The sequence below is a fragment of the Berghia stephanieae genome, chromosome 5 (assembly GCF_034508935.2).
Source record: "Berghia stephanieae isolate SIO BIC M18660-M18661 chromosome 5, UCSD_Bste_1.3, whole genome shotgun sequence".
NCBI classification, from domain to species: Eukaryota; Metazoa; Mollusca; class Gastropoda; order Nudibranchia; family Aeolidiidae; genus Berghia; species Berghia stephanieae.
Window position 1 is genome coordinate 9,049,485 of NC_088364.1, and position 20,000 is coordinate 9,069,484.

At 37.1% G+C, this 20,000-nt stretch overlaps 1 protein-coding gene across 2 annotated transcripts in view; it reads right to left on the reverse strand.

Annotated features, from left to right (window-relative positions):
• The window catches only part of LOC144972357 (neuronal acetylcholine receptor subunit alpha-9-I-like), a 245,570-nt gene that overhangs the window by 29,153 nt on the left and 196,417 nt on the right, over positions 1 to 20,000 (reverse strand). For both annotated transcript variants that reach the window (XM_078913469.1, XM_078913470.1), the window contains one exon: positions 11,563 to 11,777. In XM_078913469.1, the coding sequence (XP_078769595.1) occupies positions 11,563 to 11,777 (215 nt within the window). The remainder of the gene's footprint in view (positions 1 to 11,562; positions 11,778 to 20,000) is intronic.

The following is a 20,000-nucleotide window of genomic DNA, read 5'->3' on the forward strand; positions in this document are numbered from 1 at the left end:
AGTTCTTTAATTTTATGACCGTTTACCTTGTAGTGAATGGGTAGGTGCAGCTACTAGATCTGACGGAGAAATTATGTATTCATTTTTAGGTTACTTATTTATTTATTTATTCATTTATTTATTTATTTATTTATTCATTCATTTATCTAATTATTTATTTATTCATATATATTCATTTATTTATTCATTCACATATATTTATTTATTCATTCATTCATATTTATTTTATTTCTATATTTATTTTTAATCAGTTTGATTTATAAATGCAAACTTGATATCATTTCAAGGTCACTACATTTATATTGATCGAGTACATTGTGACCAAAAAGATTGAATTATGAAACACCAAATTCAATGAATAGTCTTCCCAAAGGAACGCAAGTATTTGAATTACGTCCCCTGAGTGATGCATGCTCAAACTGCCTTATTTCGAAAGACACATATCTATTTAAAATTTTGGCCTGAGAAAAAAAACGTCCTTCAACTATCGATCGATTAAAATGACCCTCATCTTGGAAAAAAAAAACTCTCAAACTTAGGACTTAGCGAAATGCGACTATGTGGTCTTGAGGTATGAAACTCTCTTTTCGATCGGAAGGTCCTGGGTTCGAGTCTCGCTCAATGCATAGTTGAATCCTTGGAAAAGGCTTTTTACTCACATTCTCTAACCGTACTCAGGTGTAAAATGAGTATCTGTCCATTAACAGCGTTCTCTCTGTCGGGGAAAATACAGGCGTCATGCCTCGTTCTACATGTTGCGTTTTGCTGTTGGTCAGGGACCCTTTGTAAAGCGCCTTGAGCACGTTTAACGGATAGTGCGCTGAGATAATGTGGAAAACAAATAAAATAAAATGCAAAATAACTTGAATCGTCTGTACTCAATGGTGGTTGGAATGTGATTCATACTCCAACCACCTTTGAGTACAGACGATATAAGTTATTTTGCATTTCATTTTATTTGTTTTCCACATTAATCTGTTTATCTTTGTGCTGACGGAGGGTTTGCACCCGAAACGTCCATTGTCTGTATTGTTCCCATACGAAACCTCTCCATTTTCACTCTTTCGTTAGTATTTTCACGATCTCAGGCTTCAGGCGCCCATACCGTTCTCTACTTTACCATCATTATTAACAGTGTTCTTGTTAATTTTTTTTATATAGGGAATGAGATTAGCGGAGGAGTAGCGTCCCTTGATTGGACGTCACCCATTGGCTGTGACGTCACGCGGAAAAGTTATTAGAGAGAGAACGTCATGTTGGTTGTGCGCATGCGTCTCTCCTCCTCGCTGATCCAACCAACATGACGTTTTCTCTCTAATAACTTTTCCGCCGGTGACGTCACAGACTATGGGTGACGTCCAATCAAGGGACGCTACTCTTCCGCTAATCTCATTCCCTATATATATAAAGTGTTTTTCTAGTCTTCAGTCATAATTGACTAAGCGTTGATTTTGCTTTAGATAAAACGTCAGAATTTCCATTGATGAGAGATAAAATTGACCCGGGGTAAAATTGAGGTCAGAATCGGGGGAAGATTGACAGACTATAGAATATACTGCCATACTCTGAGAGAAATAATAAAAAAAAAACACATTAAAAACAATTTTGGTCAGAAAACTCGTCCTTCGAAAATTGATTGATTATAATGGTCCTCATCTAGTCAAAAACTCTAAAAATCTAGAACTTTTTTTAAAATCCCAGGTTTGAGAGTTTTAACAAGATGAGGGTCGTTTTAATCACCGATATTTGAAGGACGAGTTTTCTGGCCAAAATTTTAAAAAAATTGTCTTTTCAGAGTAGATACGGCAGTTTATTGATAGACCTACGGAATTTGTGCCAGTGATGTCTGTAATGATTACAGGCCAAAGTGGTTGAGAATTTGTTGTGGACGTAAAGACGATGTAAACCAATTATTTCTTTGAGGAAGTTTCGTTAGGATTACATAATAATAAAAAGATGTAGGGGAGTTAGAAAAATTCTGGAGGAAAACTGGAGGTATTAAAAAAAGAAAGAAATAAAAGAAATAAAAAGATTTTAAAATAATAATAATGATGATAATTTATATATTATATATATTATATATATATATATATATATATATATATAATATATATATATATTCCTTTTATTCATCCATCCCATAGGGGGAATTTTTTCTCTAGGGTCTATTCCAAAGGAATATTGGAATAACCCAGGGGTCAGCCGCAGTGCAGCGCTAAGGCGATGTGACTTGCTCAATGTCCCACAGCGCAGCGGCGGGTGATCGAACTCTGTACCTTTCGGGTGCGAAGCAAAGACCGTACCGCTGAGCCACCCTGCCCTTTTTAAATATATATATATATATTATTTATATATATATATTATAGGGACTTGTACTTGTTTCAGTCTTTTCATCTAGGAGCAAATAAAAAGCCTCATGCTACAGACCTAGTAATGATTTGGAACCAAAGTAATCAATTGATATTTGAGATAGGGGGCGACGAAGTGGCCGATTGGTTAAGGCGATACACTGTGACCCGGAAGGTCCCATGTTCGTGCCCCGCTTCAGGCACTTTTGTTTTTTTTTTTAATTCCTCGGGCAAGATTATTAACCGCCCATTTGCTCACTTGGACAACATGGGTGATTCCTGTTGACATCAGACATCTTGTTTGATGAATTATCTATATTCCTTCGAGGAATGCCTTGGCGACGATAACTTATGATGACGTGGCGAAAGGGCATAATATTTATTTGAGATAGACAGTCTAAACCAAATATTTTCTGACCAAAATAGTCTGAAAATCTGTTTAAAAAACTGGACGACGTATTGAAGAAATGCGTTTGAAACTTGTTTCAGTATTTTTTCAGTCTTGTGCGGCTATGTGGTCTTGTAGTATGACATTAACTTTCGGATTGGAAGGTCCTGGGTTCGAGCCTCACTCGGCGCACTGTTGAGTCCTTGCAGAAAGCTCTTTAACTCACATTCTCTCACCGTATTCGTGTGTAAATGAGTACCTACTTGGCCGTTAACAGCATTGTCCCTGTCGGGAAAAAAATTGTAATATCGCCTAAAAGGCGTCATGTCTTGTTCTACATGTTACGTGTTGCTGTTGGTCAAGGACCCTTTGTAAAGCGCTTTTAGCACGTTTAGTGAATATTGCTCTAAATAAAAGCTCAAGTTTTTTTGTTTTGTTTTTTATTTAGGAGTAAATAAAGAGTCTCATGCTTCAGACCTAGTAATGATTTGGAATCAAATCAATCAATTGATGATTGAGATAAATCAAATATTTTCTGACCAAAATAGTTTGAAAAATTCGTTCAAAAACACTGGAATGTTTAGGAAATGCGTATGAAACTTGTTTTTCAGTCTTTTTACCAATGAGAAAATTGTGATAGATTTAACCATTTCGGAAATAAAAATGATAATTTGTTTAATAACGCCGACCATTTGAGATACAGTTGACATGAGAATTTTTAGAAAATGGAATGTTATAATTGAAGATTAGTTTTCCAAAAACTCCCTAGAACTCCGTTTTCCCCATTTTGAGGTATGAGGATTATTTCCCCTAAAATTTCTCATTCGGTCTATATTTTATCGTATATAAACTTCAAATTCACACAAATCTAGGAAATTGGGTGTCATTTGATGCTGAAATTAAGTTTACATTTCAATTTATCATTTTATCAATTTGTGGATGGAAAATCTCAAAAAGTAGAAAAAGCGATTCACGAGTTTTGGAAAACAAGCCTTCAATTCTAGATGATCTATTAAGTTATGCTGTTCGGATAAGTGGTCTTGTGGTATGACACTCGCTTTCGGATCGGAAGGTCCTGGATTCGAGCCTCGCTCGGCGCAAAGTTGAGTCCTTGGAAAGGGCTCTTTAACTCACATTCTCTCACTACCGGTAACAGCGTTGTCTCAGTTTTTTAAAAAATATGTTTTATCGCCTAACAGGCGTCATGTTCAGTCCTACATGTTAAGTGTATGCTGTTGGACAAGCCCTGTAATGCGCTTTGAGCACGTTTAATTGATATTGCGCTATATAAAAGCTCATTTAACAAAACTTAATTTATGAAGAAGGATTTTGAAATATTAAGGAAAAGTTAATCTAAATTATTCTGTCTTCAGTCTAGACTTGAATCACTCAATAGTATGAACACTTCTGGTAAAGACTGGGAGAGAATTCCAGACTGATGATGCTGCAAAGTAAGTCAATAAGAATGTATAAAAAGATTCAATGTTTTTGGAAATGAAATGAAAGCTTTTAAAATTATTAATAGATAAAAGTCGGAATGTGTGACTATGTGAATAAATATTATGTATGGATGAACTAGGTGCTTGAAATCAATTTTTTTAGTTATGAAACCATGAATCTATGAATAACTGCAACTAATACAACCATGAAACCATAAGCAACTACAAAATATAATATAACTATGAAACTATGAACTAATTCAACTTATACGACTATGACACTATGAATAACTACGGCTAACACAACCATAAAATCATGAGCAACTACAAAATATAACATAAGTACGAAATTATGAAATACTACAATTAATACGACTATGAAACTATGAACAACTACAACTAATACAACTATGAAACTTGGATTTAATGTTTTGGAGATAAACAAAACTTCTTACAAATATTTTTTTCATATTATATAAATATATATACATAAACTCAGTCTTCGTATTATTTATCATTTTAATGTTAAATTCCCTTTTCGGGGTTCAAATCAATCTCGACATAATGCCCGATGGAGTGAAGGTGTTAGGGGGTATTTTAACATTTTAACATTGTTTGTTTGTTTGTTGCTTTAGGTCTCTTCCAACACAATTGAGGTCATATGAGAGACCGCTGAAACAAAAAAAAAAAACAAGCAATCTCACAAAAATAGTACAAATGTTTGTTTGTTGCTTTAGGTCTCTTCCAACACAATTGAGGTCATATGAGAGACCGCTGAAACAAAAAAAAACAAGCAATCTAACAAAAATAGTACAAATGTTTGTTTGTTGCTTTAGGTCTCTTCCAACACAATTGAGGTTATATGAGAGACCGCTGAAACAAAAAAACAAGCAATCTAACAAACATAGTACAAATGTTTGTTGTTGCTTTAGGTCTCTTCCAACACAATTGAGGTTATATGAGAGACCGCTGAAACAAAAAAACAAGCAATCTAACAAAAATAGTACAAATGTTTGTTTGTTGCTTTAGGTCTCTTCCAACACAATTGAGGTCATATGAGAGACCGCTGAAACAAAAAAAAACAAGCAATCTAACAAAAATAGTACAAATGTTTGTTTGTTGCTTTAGGTCTCTTCCAACACAATTGAGGTTATATGAGAGACCGCTGAAACAAAAAAAACAAGCAATCTCACAAAAATAGTACAAATGTTTGTTTGTTGCTTTAGGTCTCTTCCAACACAATTGAGGTCATATGAGAGACCGCTGAAACAAAAAAAAACAAGCAATCTAACAAAAATGGTACAAATGTTTGTTTGTTGCTTTAGGTCTCTTCCAACACAATTGAGGTCATATGAGAGACCGCTGAAACAAAAAAAAACAAGCAATCTAACAAAAATAGTACAAATGTTTGTTTGTTGCTTTAGGTCTCTTCCAACACAATTGAGGTTATATGAGAGACCGCTGAAACAAAAAAAAACAAGCAATCTAACAAAAATAGTACAAATGTTTGTTTGTTGCTTTAGGTCTCTTCCAACACAATTGAGGTTATATGAGAGACCGCTGAAACAAAAAAAAACAAGCAATCTCACAAAAATAGTACAAATGTTTGTTTGTTGCTTTAGGTCTCTTCCAACACAATTGAGGTTATATGAGAGACCGCTGAAACAAAAAAAAACAAGCAATCTAACAAAAATAGTACAAATGTTTGTTTGTTGCTTTAGGTCTCTTCCAACACAATTGAGGTTATATGAGAGACCGCTGAAACAAAAAAAAACAAGCAATCTCACAAAAATAGTACAAATGTTTGTTTGTTGCTTTAGGTCTCTTCCAACACAATTGAGGTCATATGAGAGACCGCTGAAACAAAAAAACAAGCAATCTCACAAAAATAGTACAAATGTTTGTTTGTTGCTTTAGGTCTCTTCCAACACAATTGAGGTTATATGAGAGACCGCTGAAACAAAAAAAAACAAGCAATCTCACAAAAATAGTACAAATGTTTGTTTGTTGCTTTAGGTCTCTTCCAACACAATTGAGGTTATATGAGAGACCGCTGAAACAAAAAAAAACAAGCAATCTCACAGAAAAGTTAAATTTGTTTGTTGCTTTAGGTCTCTTCCAACAAATTAGGTTTTATGAAGTACGTCTTGAAACAAAAAAAACAAGCAATCTCAAAATAATGTGACAAATGTTTGTTTGTTGCTGTTAGTTCTTCCAAAAAAATTTGAGGATTATATAAGACCGCTGAAACAAATAAAAAAGACAAGTCAATCTAAAAATAGTACAAATGTTTGTTTGAGCTTTAGGTCTCTTCCAACACCAATGAGGTTATATGAGGACGCTGAACAAAAAAAAAAAGCAATCTCACAAAAATAGTACAAATGTTTGTTTTTGCTTAATGTTCTTTCCAATGACAATTGAGATTTATATGAGAACCAGCTGAAACAAAAAAAAAAACGACAATCTACAACAAATAGTAACAAATGTTGTATTGATTGTTTTAAGGTCCTTCCAACAATTGAGGTTATATGGAAACGCTAAACAAAAAAACAAGCAATCTCACAAAATATACAATGTTTGATTTGCTTTAATTCTCTTCAAACAATTGAGGTTAAATGAACATCGCTATAAACAAAAAAAAACAAGCAATCTAACAAAAAAATAGTACAAATTAAACAAAACATAACTAAAGAAAATCAAGCTAAATATAAATAACCAAGATCAAACAGGCAGAAGATTTACAGAAAAAAAATATCCACTGTCAAAAATACAATCACAAACAAAGAAGCAGGATAAGCTAGTAAAGAAGAAGAAACGAATCACTATCGGAAATCGTACAACCCATGCGAACATCATAGGTATATGATTCAAGGGTGATGCTCCATCCAAACATCATATCGGATCGTACACCATGCGAACATCATAGGTATATGATTCAAGGTTGATGCTTCCATCCAACGAATAATCACTATCGATCGTACACCCATGCGAACATTCATAGTATATACATAAGGGTTGATGCTCCCATCCAACCATCCGCACATTTTAACATCAAGTGATATAAAAATCTAACCCTTCAGTGTATTGTGCGGCTATGTGGTCTTGTGGTATGACATCCGCTTTCAGATCCAAAGGTCCCTTGGAAAAGGCTCTTTACTCACATTTCCTTCACGTCAGGTGTAAAATGAGTACCTGGCCGTCAACAGCGTTGCCTCTGTCCCCCAAAAAATTGGAAAATCACCTAACATGCATAATGTCCCGTCCTTCGTGTTGAGTGTTGGTGTTGGCCAGGGACCCCTTGTAAAGCGCTTTGAGCACATTTAGTGGATATTGCGCGATATAAAATCTCACTTAAACATTAAAATCCACTTTTGGAATCACGTCGACCCATTTTTTGAAGCAACAGGTCACAAATCACTCCGGGAATTTAGAAAAGCCGACACAGAGCATCTAATTATTGTCGTGTCGTAGTTTCAGGAACGACAACTGTAATTAAATCAAATCAAAGCATTTGCGAGTTGTTTCCCCGCCCGTGACTTTGTCCGTCTCCCGTTGTGATGGGAGGTAATCCCTAAACACTGGATGCCTGGGGGCCACGTATTTTGGGGAATTCTCTAACATTTTGAATTGTCATCTTATCTCGAACCTTACTCGGAGTTTGGATTGAGGTCGTGTGTTGCAAAGTATGATCTTGTGCTATGATACTCTCTTTCAAACCGGTAGGTCCAGGGTTCCAGTCCCTACCTGGGTGGCTCAAATTTAAGTCCTTGGAAGTCAAACTTATAGATAGAATGAAGTTGACGTCACTCGGGTCTTTGTTATTGCTTTTTACCATCCGCGTTTATGAGTAATTCTCACTAAATTGTATTAACCAGACTATAAACGTTCAAGGTTACACATCGTTTTGTGTGTTGGTCCGTTATACTTCCGGATGGCAATGGTGTGAGCTTCTTTGCCTATACGTTAAATTTAAAATTCAAAATAAATAAATAAATATAGACTTCGATAAAGCACATTTCTACAGATAAATCATGTGCAAGGCATTTCACAATGGTTCCTTTATTCCCACAGCAATCATGTCGAATCATGTTTTTTACTTCAGTTTTTACTTTTCACTTTGTACGACTGGTACTGTACGAATGGAAATATAGTTCTATATCGCCTGCAAAGGGAATAAATTAAACACTGTGAGACGCAGTGAGCATGGTAAATCTGTGGAAATGCGCTATCGAACTGTTCATATCATTGATTATATTCACAAACCAACCGTTTGAAAAAGCGATGGGACAGGGGCTTCCGAAAACTGATCTGATACCATTACATTATGTTGCAGACCCCACACACACACACACACACACACACACACAGAGAGAGAGAGAGAGAGAGAGAGAGAGCGAGAGAGAGAGAGGGAGAGAGAGAGAGAGAGAGAGACAAGCACAGACACACAAGAACCCCCACCAGTAGAAGGGTTAATTAAGCGGAGATATTCGGCTTTTAACCTCTCTCAAATAAATAAAATTGCATCTCTGCGTGGCCTAGCCCAGTAATTTGATTACTTTTATCAGTATTGAGATCCCCGAGTTCTGACTGGTTTTTAAGCTTAGGACTTGATGAAGTGTATTTTATTGGCTACGTATTTTAAAAGACCGCAGGATGTTTTTTACAGCCATGATGTTTTCAGTTCGTTAATTTTATTCAATTTTACTCCATTTTGAGGCCGCGGAGCACTAAATAGGTCATTCGAAATCAATTTATAAAAACACTGTTTTAACAATGAACAATTAAGGGTTAAATAGACCGATTGGCCTTTAAACTTGCGGCTATGTGGTCTAGTTGTATGACACTATCTTTCGGATCGGAGGTCCTGGGTTCGAGCCTCACACTCGGCGCATTGTTGAGTCCTTGGAAAAGGCTCTTTACCACATTCTCTCACGTACTCAGGTGTAAAATAGTACCTGGCCGTTAACAGTGTTGTCTTTGTCCAAAAATTGTAATATCGCCTAACAGGCGTCATGTCCCGTCCTACATATTCAATGTTGCTGTTGACCAGGGACCCCCTGTAAAGCGCTTTGAGCACATTTAGTGGATATTGTGCTATTTAAAGCTCAATTTTTAAAAAAATTAATTTAAACACCCTGTAAAGATACACCAGATTGACATGTAAACAAATATGAATCAAAAGCATAGTATATTACACAGATAGTATTTAGTATATCTTCAAGAAGGATAAAACCATTATATTATGCTGTTATTAGGAAAGAAAAGTCCTATACAATCGGGGAGGGGAGGGGGGGTGCTGATTTTGAAACAAACAATTTTTTTTTCACCTAAAAGTTTGTTTTTTTCATAGAAAGTGGCTTTCTAAAAATCTTTAAAACCCAAAATTTAATTTTGATTTTGAAATTTATAAATACTAGCAAGTACTTCTAAGCTATCTGATTTGCAAAACACATTGACTGAGACCAAGACTTTTTCCAACTCATTATAGATAGGTCTATGGATTTGGAATCTAGACAAGACTACATAGCCGAACCTCATTCTCCTCTGAGCAAAACATCATTAATCGGTTTATAATTGTTTGCCTATTCCGTCAACATCAGATATCCGGTTGTTGTTTTTTATCTGACCCATATCTAAATAGCCACAAAGATGAAAGAGGGTGTTATAATGTGGTTTATCAAACTCATAAAGAAATAATCGTCGATATTGACTGAGTAAAGAATTGCAATATTTATCTGATCTCTATGAGATTTACGGAGTTATTTATATATTGTAAATAATCATTGGAAACACCCGGTCGACTGAAAAACAACTGCGGATTTGTGGTCTTGGCTGGTAGAGCATTTGCTTTAACGGCAAAGGGACCGAGATCAATCTCGAGTGAAGTCTTTTTATGATCTCCCCCCCCCCTTCCATCCTGTCCACCTATAATTTATTTGAGTAGCTGGGTCAGTTAGATTTGACGGAAGGTACTTTTACTTTTTTTTCTACTGTCTTCCTCCAGGTTTCTCTTCGTCTTCCTCTCTTCTTCCTACTGTCAGGTGTCCATGTTAGAGCCATACGACGGAGGCTCTTTGGCATTCTTAAAACCTTGAGCTTTTATATAGCGCAATATCCACAAAACTTGGTCAAAGCGTTTTACAAGAGTCCCTGACCAACAGCAACACGTAACATGTAGAACGATACATGACGCCTGTTAGGCGATATTACAATTTTTTTTCGACAGAAACTACGCTGTTGACGACCAGGTACTCATTTTACACATGAGTACGGTGCGAGATTGTGAGTAAAGTGCCTCTTCCAAGGACTCAACTATGCGCCGAGCGAGGCTCGAACCCAGGACCTTCCGATCCGAAAGCGAGTGTCATACCATAAGACCACATCGCCCTATGTCCTGTTTATCCCTATCTTCTTAGGCCACAAATTACTCATTTTACCAAATACGAGACAACCCACCTACTGGTACCAGGCTTCTCATTGAGGCCTTAAAATATCCACTACAATTTATCAGGAAAGTTTCATATTTTGTTTCATTTTCTCTTGAATGATCATATTGACAGTAATAATGAGTCTGACCGTAGCCTTCGTAACCTCATAGCCTGACACTGACCAAAACATAAAGTGGAAATACAAGGCGATGACCACTAAACAAAGCGAACTCTGGGTCGTATACAACTGTCCAACCAATGCGATCATTTGCCTCCTTGGCAATTCAGTAGGCTGTGCAGTAGCCTAAATATGCCGTAATGATACGAGTCCTAGTATTAGGCGAAGGTTGCGGTCTAAGTCAGTTAAATTAACCCTGTCCTTACCACCTTGAGCAAAATGGTCACATTTGTTACGATACAATATATACATTTTGTCTTATTCAGATTTATTTTGTACAGCACAGACTTTGAAAGAATGATCTTTGTTTTATTAATAAGAACGTAAAGTTGTTTTGTTGAGCGTTTTTTTTAGTTTAAATAATCAATGTTTCTGCTGGGTAAGCCTGCCATTTTTGGAAAATAGTGAAAAAGATCGGTAAGGAGAGAGTTATAGAAGATTTACTATTACGATCAGTGGTTAGGCCTTATTTGAACATAGGTCAGTTTGAACATTATCGCAAGAAGTAATTGCTCTCCTTTTGTTCGTGTTGCTTACGATGTCCACAAAAACTAGATATAGATAGTATGCGCTTGGCTAAGAAGCTCATAACATTGCCATCCGGAAGTATAATGGACCAACACACAAAACTGTGTGTATCCATGAACGTTTATAGTCGGGTTAATACAGTCCAGTGAGCATTACTCATAAACGCGGATGGCAAAAAAAAAAAACAATAACAAAGACCTGAGTGACGTCATCTTCGAACTATCTATATACACAGAATAAAAAATGTTCTTACCAAGTCCAAAATCTGGGTCAAGGTCAGTCCAAGCTTGACGTCAACTGCTGCTTGGGCATCGTAGACGGGCCTGACGCTCGGATCGTAGTGGGCCATGAGGTCCCGCATCAAACGCTGTTCCTCGGACATGCCCCGGTACTCGGGCCCGCAGATGTCAAACGGAAGGCTGTCCTCTCGGAAGATGTCTGGTGGGTTGTCGCCCATTGCGGGCAATGCTGAGGAAAGAACAAAAGTAAATGAAAAAAAAAGAGATTTACATTTTAATTCGAATTGGCCATTTCCGTGTTTTCAACAGACTGTATAATGTCTGAAACTAAACAGCATTACAGACGAACGCCAAGCTCAGAATCAACTAAATAAACGTTGTTGTTTTTTTTTTAAGTAGTCCTTCAAAGCCATTCGGCCCATGGAGCCGGAGTTAATCCCGGTTTCTATAGCGTGAAACGGACAATAGCAATTGCTTGTTATCCTTTGGATAGGACGTTAGTCTATCGCAAAGTACTTCTTCCAAATCTAACAGACTCAGCTACCTATTCGTTGCTGAGTGGTCAGACAAAAATCACTATTTTACATCAATTTTTTAGAGTTCCATTACAACAATGACCTCACAATGAATTGGGCTATCGGGCCTGCAAATAAGCGCACATCGGTTAGGACACTAGAAGAAGACTGTTCTAAAAGTAAGAGAGTTCCACAGGCGAGGAGCTGCACACAGGTAAAAGCTATTAGGTGAAAAGTACTGATGCAATGTATTTCTTTCATTAAAAAACATTCTGATGATCTTAAAACACGACTAGGTTTATTGTGCGGCTATGTGGTCTTGTGGTATGACATTAGCTTTCGGATCGGAAGGTCCTGGGTTCGAGCCTCGCTGGGCATATAGTTGAGTCCTTGAAAAAGGCTCTTTACTCATATTATTCTCTCACAGTACCAAGGTGTAAAATGAGTTCCTGGCCGTTAACAGTTTTGTCTGTGTCCGAAAAACAAATGTAATATCACCTAACAGGCGTCATGTCCCGTCCTACATGTTAAGTGTTGCTGTTGGCCAGGGAATATCGCGCTATCTAAGACCTCTTTTTTAATCCCTCAAGCGTCATTATACGCGAGCAATGTGTAGCAAAAAAAATCCCAAAAAACAACAAAGTGTTACAGTTTATTGTACACAACAGGAACCGAGTCAATATCCGGTTATGTGGATCTCTTACATTTTGTTATGCTCAAGTAATACAAAAAAAAAAAACAACAAGCAAACAAACAAAAACAGGACCACTTTTGATACTCTAACGCTGAGCCCTAATGGCAAATTCCGATCAGACGATCTAAATCCACTGTCCAGACAAAAGTGTAATCAGTTTGAGGAGACGTAAAACCCTCCAGAAAACAAAGAAAGTTCATAATGGTATTATTCCTTTGGCCTACCTAGTCTGTCACATACTGATAAAACAATCTTTTATTAATTTTGACCACACAACATAATATACCTCAAATATCGATATTGTAGACCAAGACAAACATATTTGAATAGTTTGAACAACTTGAAGACAAAGAAAGAGAAGAGTAATATTAGTTTTTTGAGGTTATCTGATCAGAGAGATGAACTGCGTACCATGATCACCGATGTCTGGCACAGACTGGGTACTTGAAGAAGAAGAAGAATCGATATTGTGACGACCCACGATTTGTCAAATAAACTAAACCTGAGACTTCAAAGAAGATTTCAAATAAGTCGCAGCTTTGAGATTTTTGAGGTCGTTTTATAAACTCTCTCCTTACCAACCATTTACCGGATTTTCCCGAAACGTAATAAACATCCAACGTAAAATTGATTTTTTTAAAAAATAATAACTCAAAAGAAATAAGTTCTACATGATATAAATAATTTTGCCCAACAAAACAAACTCTACAACAAAGCATTAAGTTTTTATAATTTTAACAAAATAATTCCTCAAATTTTGTAATGGCCAAAAAAAACCTGAATGAGAAAAAGATTGGCTGTATCGTAACGAATGTGACGACTTTTCTACTGTCTGATAAGGAGAGGGTTAAAGTAAAAGATTTCTGGCCAAATTAGAAGCATGTCTGGCCAAATTAAATAAATGTGTTTTGACATTTTACGACGTTGTGGCTAAAGTAGGCCGGTCCACGTTTTAAGTCTTGAGTCAGTCAGATTTCCTACGCGGATCCTATTAGAGATTGGATTGGATGAGAAAGGGGAGAGAATCTGAAAGAATTTGATTTTGTTTTTAAGGCTTTTACGGCGCTTGCAACACATTTAGGTCATATCAGCGACAGTAAAAAGGGAAGAAAATGATATACACGGTCTACTAAAAATTTCTACAATTATAATTTAAGTACCCAAGAAAAATTAAGACAAAGGAGAATAAGTTCAAATAGGGAACAGATGTAGATTCCAAGATCACACTATCGGTGTACTTAGTTTAAGATTACCTAGATGTTTCACCCAGATCCTACTAAGAGGAACGCACTCAAATGTTTACAAATCATATGTTTAAAAATATATTGAAATATCAGTACGTAACAGAGAGATGGTTTACTCGGGGGAAAAATAAATATCATCTTCCAAAACTATAAATATACTTTCAACTGTTTCCCTCCCAGCCAAGGACTCTGGTCAGGGGTAGGACAAAACTTAGTAATCTCATTCCAAGACAAAGACAAAAAGCATGTTGGATAACATTTACAGGGGGACAGAAGACACAGCAAGAACCTCCATGCCCACTATGGGAGGTCAGGAACCCCGCCCATGAATCCGAAAGAAAATATCTTATCAGTACAATGGACGTCAAACTTTGCACTGGTCTTTTTAAGATCATTCCTAACTGTTGTTGTTGTGAAAAACAATCTCCCTAACCCTTCATGTAAATGTCGCAGTTTGAAGATCGTAGAAGAAGTCATTGGAGGAGTAGAAGCGTCCATTTAATTCACAAATACATATAATGTGGACGTTTCGGTTTTATCCTTCATCAACAATGTGATTTAAATTGATGCCCTTATTTAACGCTTGTAAACCTGATGATCTAAAGCTCAATAATGCCTTATTCCGGAAAATTACAATTTAAACATTTTGGTCAGAAAACTCGCCCTTCAAAATTCGACTGAAATCCCAGTTTTGAGAGTTTTTGACAAGATGAGAGTTATTTTAACCGACCAATATTTGAAGAATCAGTTTCCCGACCAATATTTCCTAAATTGTTTTTTTTTCCGTGACCGGCAGAAAAAAACTGGCCATATTTGGATAGAGTCACATGTAAAACTTCACGATTGAATGGTGGGATTTGGTGGCGCTTAGGGCAAATGGAATTTGTTCAAGAAAACTATAAACAACATCTAATTTATATCTGAATTCATTGAATGAATGGTAGATTTGAGAGGTTAGGATGTGTGATTACAACGTGTTTTTGCATACAGGTTCAAATATTGAGTACTTAGCTGATAGAAATAAAACAAAATACATAAAAATAAAATTCCATTTTTTCATCCCATAGGGTCTACTCCAAAGGAAGACTGGAACAAACCAGGCGTCAGCCTCAGTGCAGCGCCGTAAATTGAGCTAGGGCGAGGTGATTTGCTCAAGGCGGGTGATCGAATTCGGTACCTTTTGGGTACGAAGCAAAGACCGTACCACTGAACAACGTTGTCCGTAATTGTGAAGTGTTAAAAAATATTGAATAGAAATTAAAATGTTTTGATACAGCAACACCGATTGCCCGTTGAGGGGAGAGTTGAGTTCAAGATGGTGTGTATGATTTTCAAATGTATTCGTAGCTTTGCACCACAATACCTATTCCGCTATACTCTAGAAAAAAAAACATATTTAAAAATTTGGCCAGAAAACTCGTCCTTCAAATATCGATCGATTTCAATGACCCTCATCTTGGCAAAAAAATTCTCAAACCAGGGACTTCGCGAAGTCCCAGGTCTGAGAGATTTTGCCAAGATGAGGGTCGTTTGATTCCATCGATATTTGAAGGACGAGTTTTCTGGCCAAATTTTTAAATATAGGTTTTTCCAGAATACGGTAGTCTTGTCATTGATATCGGAGTACAGGCCACCTCGGGCTCTCTCCGCTCATCAGAACACGCTACTTTAGAACGAAAGTAATGTCCAAAACAAGAGTTCTTGGAACGTGCATTTTACTTTGTAACACCATCAGTCTGGAAGTTTCTCTCTTTCTTTACCAGAAGTATCCTTATCAATGAGTGCTTCAAGTCTAGACTGAAGATAGAATGTTTTAGATTAAATTTCCCTTAATATTTAAAAACCACGTTCTTCATATTCCATTGGTATCAACATAACTTAATTGATCATCTATTATGTAACATTTAATTTTCTTAAAATTGTAACATTTAATTCTCTCAAAATTGTAACATTTAATTTTCTAAAACAATGTAAAATTTAATTTTCTCAACATTGTAACATTCATTTTCTTAAAATTATAACATTTAATTTTCTTAAAATTCTCATGTCACCAATGTCTTGTAAAGCGCCATTGAATACATTAGACGGAGATGGGCGTTCTATGAATCTTATTATATTAATATATTATTTATTTATGATAAATTAAGAACAATATAAGAGAACAGAATAGAAATAAACAGAGAGGGGGGGGGGAGAGATGAATAGATAGGTAGATAGATAGAAAGAACAATATAAAAGAATAGACTAGAGATAAACACAGCGAGAGAGAGAGAGAGAGAGAGAGAGAGAGAGAGAGAGAGAGAGAGAGAGAGAGAGAGAGAGAGAGAGAGAGAGAGAGATTTACAAAGAGAATGGGGAGGAGAAGAAAGAATTCTAAAGGACTTTTCATGGGTTGACACATTCGATTTCTGCTCCCATCGCACTAACACAATTCCATTAGCAACGATTTCCAGATTATCAAGCTCAAATTCTGAACAACTAGGGGTCCCGATAGCTCAGTTGGTAGAGCACTCGCTTCACACGCAAAGGGGCCGAGCTCGATCTCAGGTGCAGTCGAATTTTTTTTTTCTGACCCCACTACTGTCCACCCAGCAGTGAATGGGTAGCTGAGTCTGTTAGATTTGGCGGAAAGGACTTTGCGAAAGGCTAGCTTCCTATCCAAAGGATAGCAAGCAACTGCTGTTGTCCGTTTCACGCGATAGAAACCCGGATAAACACCAGCACCAAAGGACCGAATGGCTCTGAAGGATTGATTTTTTTCTCAAAAAATCACGTATTTAAAATTTTTGTCAGGAAACTCGTCCTACAAATGTGACCCTTCGCCTCAAAACGGTATTAAGTCGGAATGATTAAGATGCTGAAAATGGAATTTGTAGCCAGAAATGTCATGCTTAAAATGAGTTTATATGCTTTATAGAGGAGAAGGAATATCATATTTTACTGTACTAAATACCAACGGTTCATATTTGTGACCAGTTTAACTATAATTTGACTTTTAGCATCTGGTCCATCCCGACATGATACCGTTTTGAGACGATGGGTCACAAGTATGGATTGATAAAAATGACTCTCATCTTTGTGTAAAACCCTCACATGAAGTCCCAGGTTTGAGAACTTTTGCCATGATGAGTGTCATTTTAATCGATCTATATTTGAAGGGCGAGTTGTCTTTCCTTTTGTCCTTTTGTTTTTTGGCCATACTTTTCAGTACGCGTTTTTCCTGAGAAGGCCAGAATTCTGAGAGAGAGAGAGAGAGAGAGAGAGAGAGAGAGAGAGAGAGAGAGTGAGAGAGAGAGTGAGAGAGAGTGAGAGAGAGAGTGAGAGAGTGAGAGAGAGTGAGAGAGTGTGAGAGAGAGAGTGAGAGAGAGAGTGGGAGAGAGAGAGAGTGAGAGAGAGAGAGACAGTCAGACAGACAGACAGACAGACAGACAGACAGACAGACAGACAGACAAACACGAACAGAGAGGGAGAGACTTCGAGTTAAAAATAGATGCTGTAAAGACGAAATATGAAAGTGACGAAATAGAATTAGAGCTTATTCTTATGTCTTCGTCCCCGTCCCTTCGTATTCAATGTTTGTTTTCATGATGCAGGCGGGAAATCACAGCGGAAATGCATATTCACGTGCAGGGTTGCCAAGTTGGATTATTTTAATCCAAACTGCCTATCTTTGGATTATTTATAAAATATTATCCGGCAACCCCATCCTTTGTGTGTGTGTGTGTGTGTGTGTGTGTGTGTGTGTGTGTGTGTGTGTCTGCGTGTAGAATATAAGCATGATATCATCCCAACTATAGCGTAACCTCTGTTGTGTAATGGTAGCACGTCTGGACGGTAATAAGGCGGTTTTAGGTTCGATCCCCAGTCGAGACCGACTTGATATGCTAGGGATTTCTTTTTTTTTTTTTTCTTTGTCTGGTAATGTTTGTTCGACAAATGGATGATGCCAAGTCTGCAAAGATAGATCATCATCAAGCCCTACTGCAACCTCCTCGTGGTGTCGAACGGTAACAGGTCAAGCTGGCCAACTGCAGAGGGCGACAAGAATAGGCAATGGCAAACCATTCTTGTAACTTTGCCGAGTTAACTGCATGAATAAGTCCAAAAAGTTAAACGGTGACAGCGTAAAGGGAGCATGTTTTCACGGAAGACTGCTGCCTCGCTCGGTTGGGAGCGTGATGTTCGTCAGGTCACACCGAACCGTCAGCCAGTTACTAGGCGAAATAAATTTAACAAATGTGACAAAACCAAAATTGGGACATGGAATGTCAGGACCTGTGCCCAAAAAGGAAAACTAAACAACATTCTAAAAGAAATGAAACGGCTCCAAATAAATATTCTTGGCCTGGCAGAGATGAGATGGAAAGAGCAGGGAACCATGTCAAAACAAGAAAACAACACGACATATAAGATCATATGGAGTGGTGGAACCTCTTTCCAAAAAGGAGTAGGGATGATCTTAGACCAAAAATCAACCAAATTTTACAAAGGGCACGTAGCAATCTCAGACAGAGTTTTGCTGGTTAAGCTAAGAGGACCTGTAGTTGACACCAATATTATTCAAGTTTATGCACCAACAGAAGAGGCGACAGATGCAGATATGACAGAGTTTTACCATTCACTAGACAAAGCAAAACGAACGTGTAAATCACAAGAAGTCCTTATGGTAATGGGGGACCTAAATGCTAAGATTGGCAGAGGCAGAGATGGTGACATAATCGGACCACATGGACTCGGAGACAGAAATGAACGAGGAAACATCTGGGCAGATTGGTGTAGAACAAATAAATTAATGATTTCAAACACCTGGTTTCAACAACACCCAAGAAGAACCTGGACATGGCAATCACCAGGGGACAGAGCAAGGAACCAGATAGACTTTATAGCAGTATCATCAAGATTCAGAAATGGCATATTAAATTGCAAAACCTACCCAGGCGCCGATGTAGACAGTGACCATGTCCCAGTTGTTTGTACAGTAAGGATAAAGTTTAAAGCTATTCAGAGAACAGCTGGTAGAATAAAGAGGGATTACAGGTTATGCAAAGACAATGGCATACAAACAAAAATGAGAGAAGAATTTGAAAATGCACTCATGATACAAAGCCAAAGTGAACCTGATAACCAAAAATGTGAAAAACAATTTGATATATTCCAAAAGTGTGTCAAAGCAACTACAGAAAAGCATTTACCAATAGCTCAAACAAACAGCAAAAAGGAATGGATGACAAATGAAATTCTAAACCTATTTGAAGAAAGACGAAAATGCAACAGAGGGTCTGCAGAATACCAAACATTGAACAACCACATTAAATCCAAATGCATCGAGGCACACGAGAACTATCTAGACTGGAAATGCTGCGAAATCGAAAGAGAATACAAACCCAACCCCCAACAAGCTCACCAAAGAATAAAAGAACTATCAGGGAAAAGGAAAAGCAAAGCAGCAGGAAGTTGTATCCAAAACAAACAAGGGGAACTGCTATTTGAAGAACAACATATAGAAAGCCGATGGGTAGAATACATAGGCGAACTGTACAATGATCCAAATAGAAATGAACCACCACTGAAATTCAAAGAACCATTAAGCGGACCAAACATCACCAAAAGTGAAATTGAACATGCCATGGAACGAATGAAGGATGGTAAAGCAACAGGCCCTGATGAAATATCTGTAGAGGTATTAAAAAGCCTAGGAGATCTAGCAATTGATGAACTTCACATATTATTCAACAATATATACAATACTGGGAAAATTCCAGAAGATCTCTGTAACTCTATTTTCATAGCAATACCAAAGAAAGCAGGTGCAGTCAGATGCGAAAATTTTAGAACTATAAGTTTAATAAGTCACATCAACAAAATACTGTTGCGTATAATTATCAACAGGCTAAGGAATAAGATTAACCCCGAAATCGCAGAAGAACAATATGGATTCCAACCTGACAGAGGGACAAGGAACGCAATATACCTCCTCCGTGTTTTAAGTGAAAGAGCTA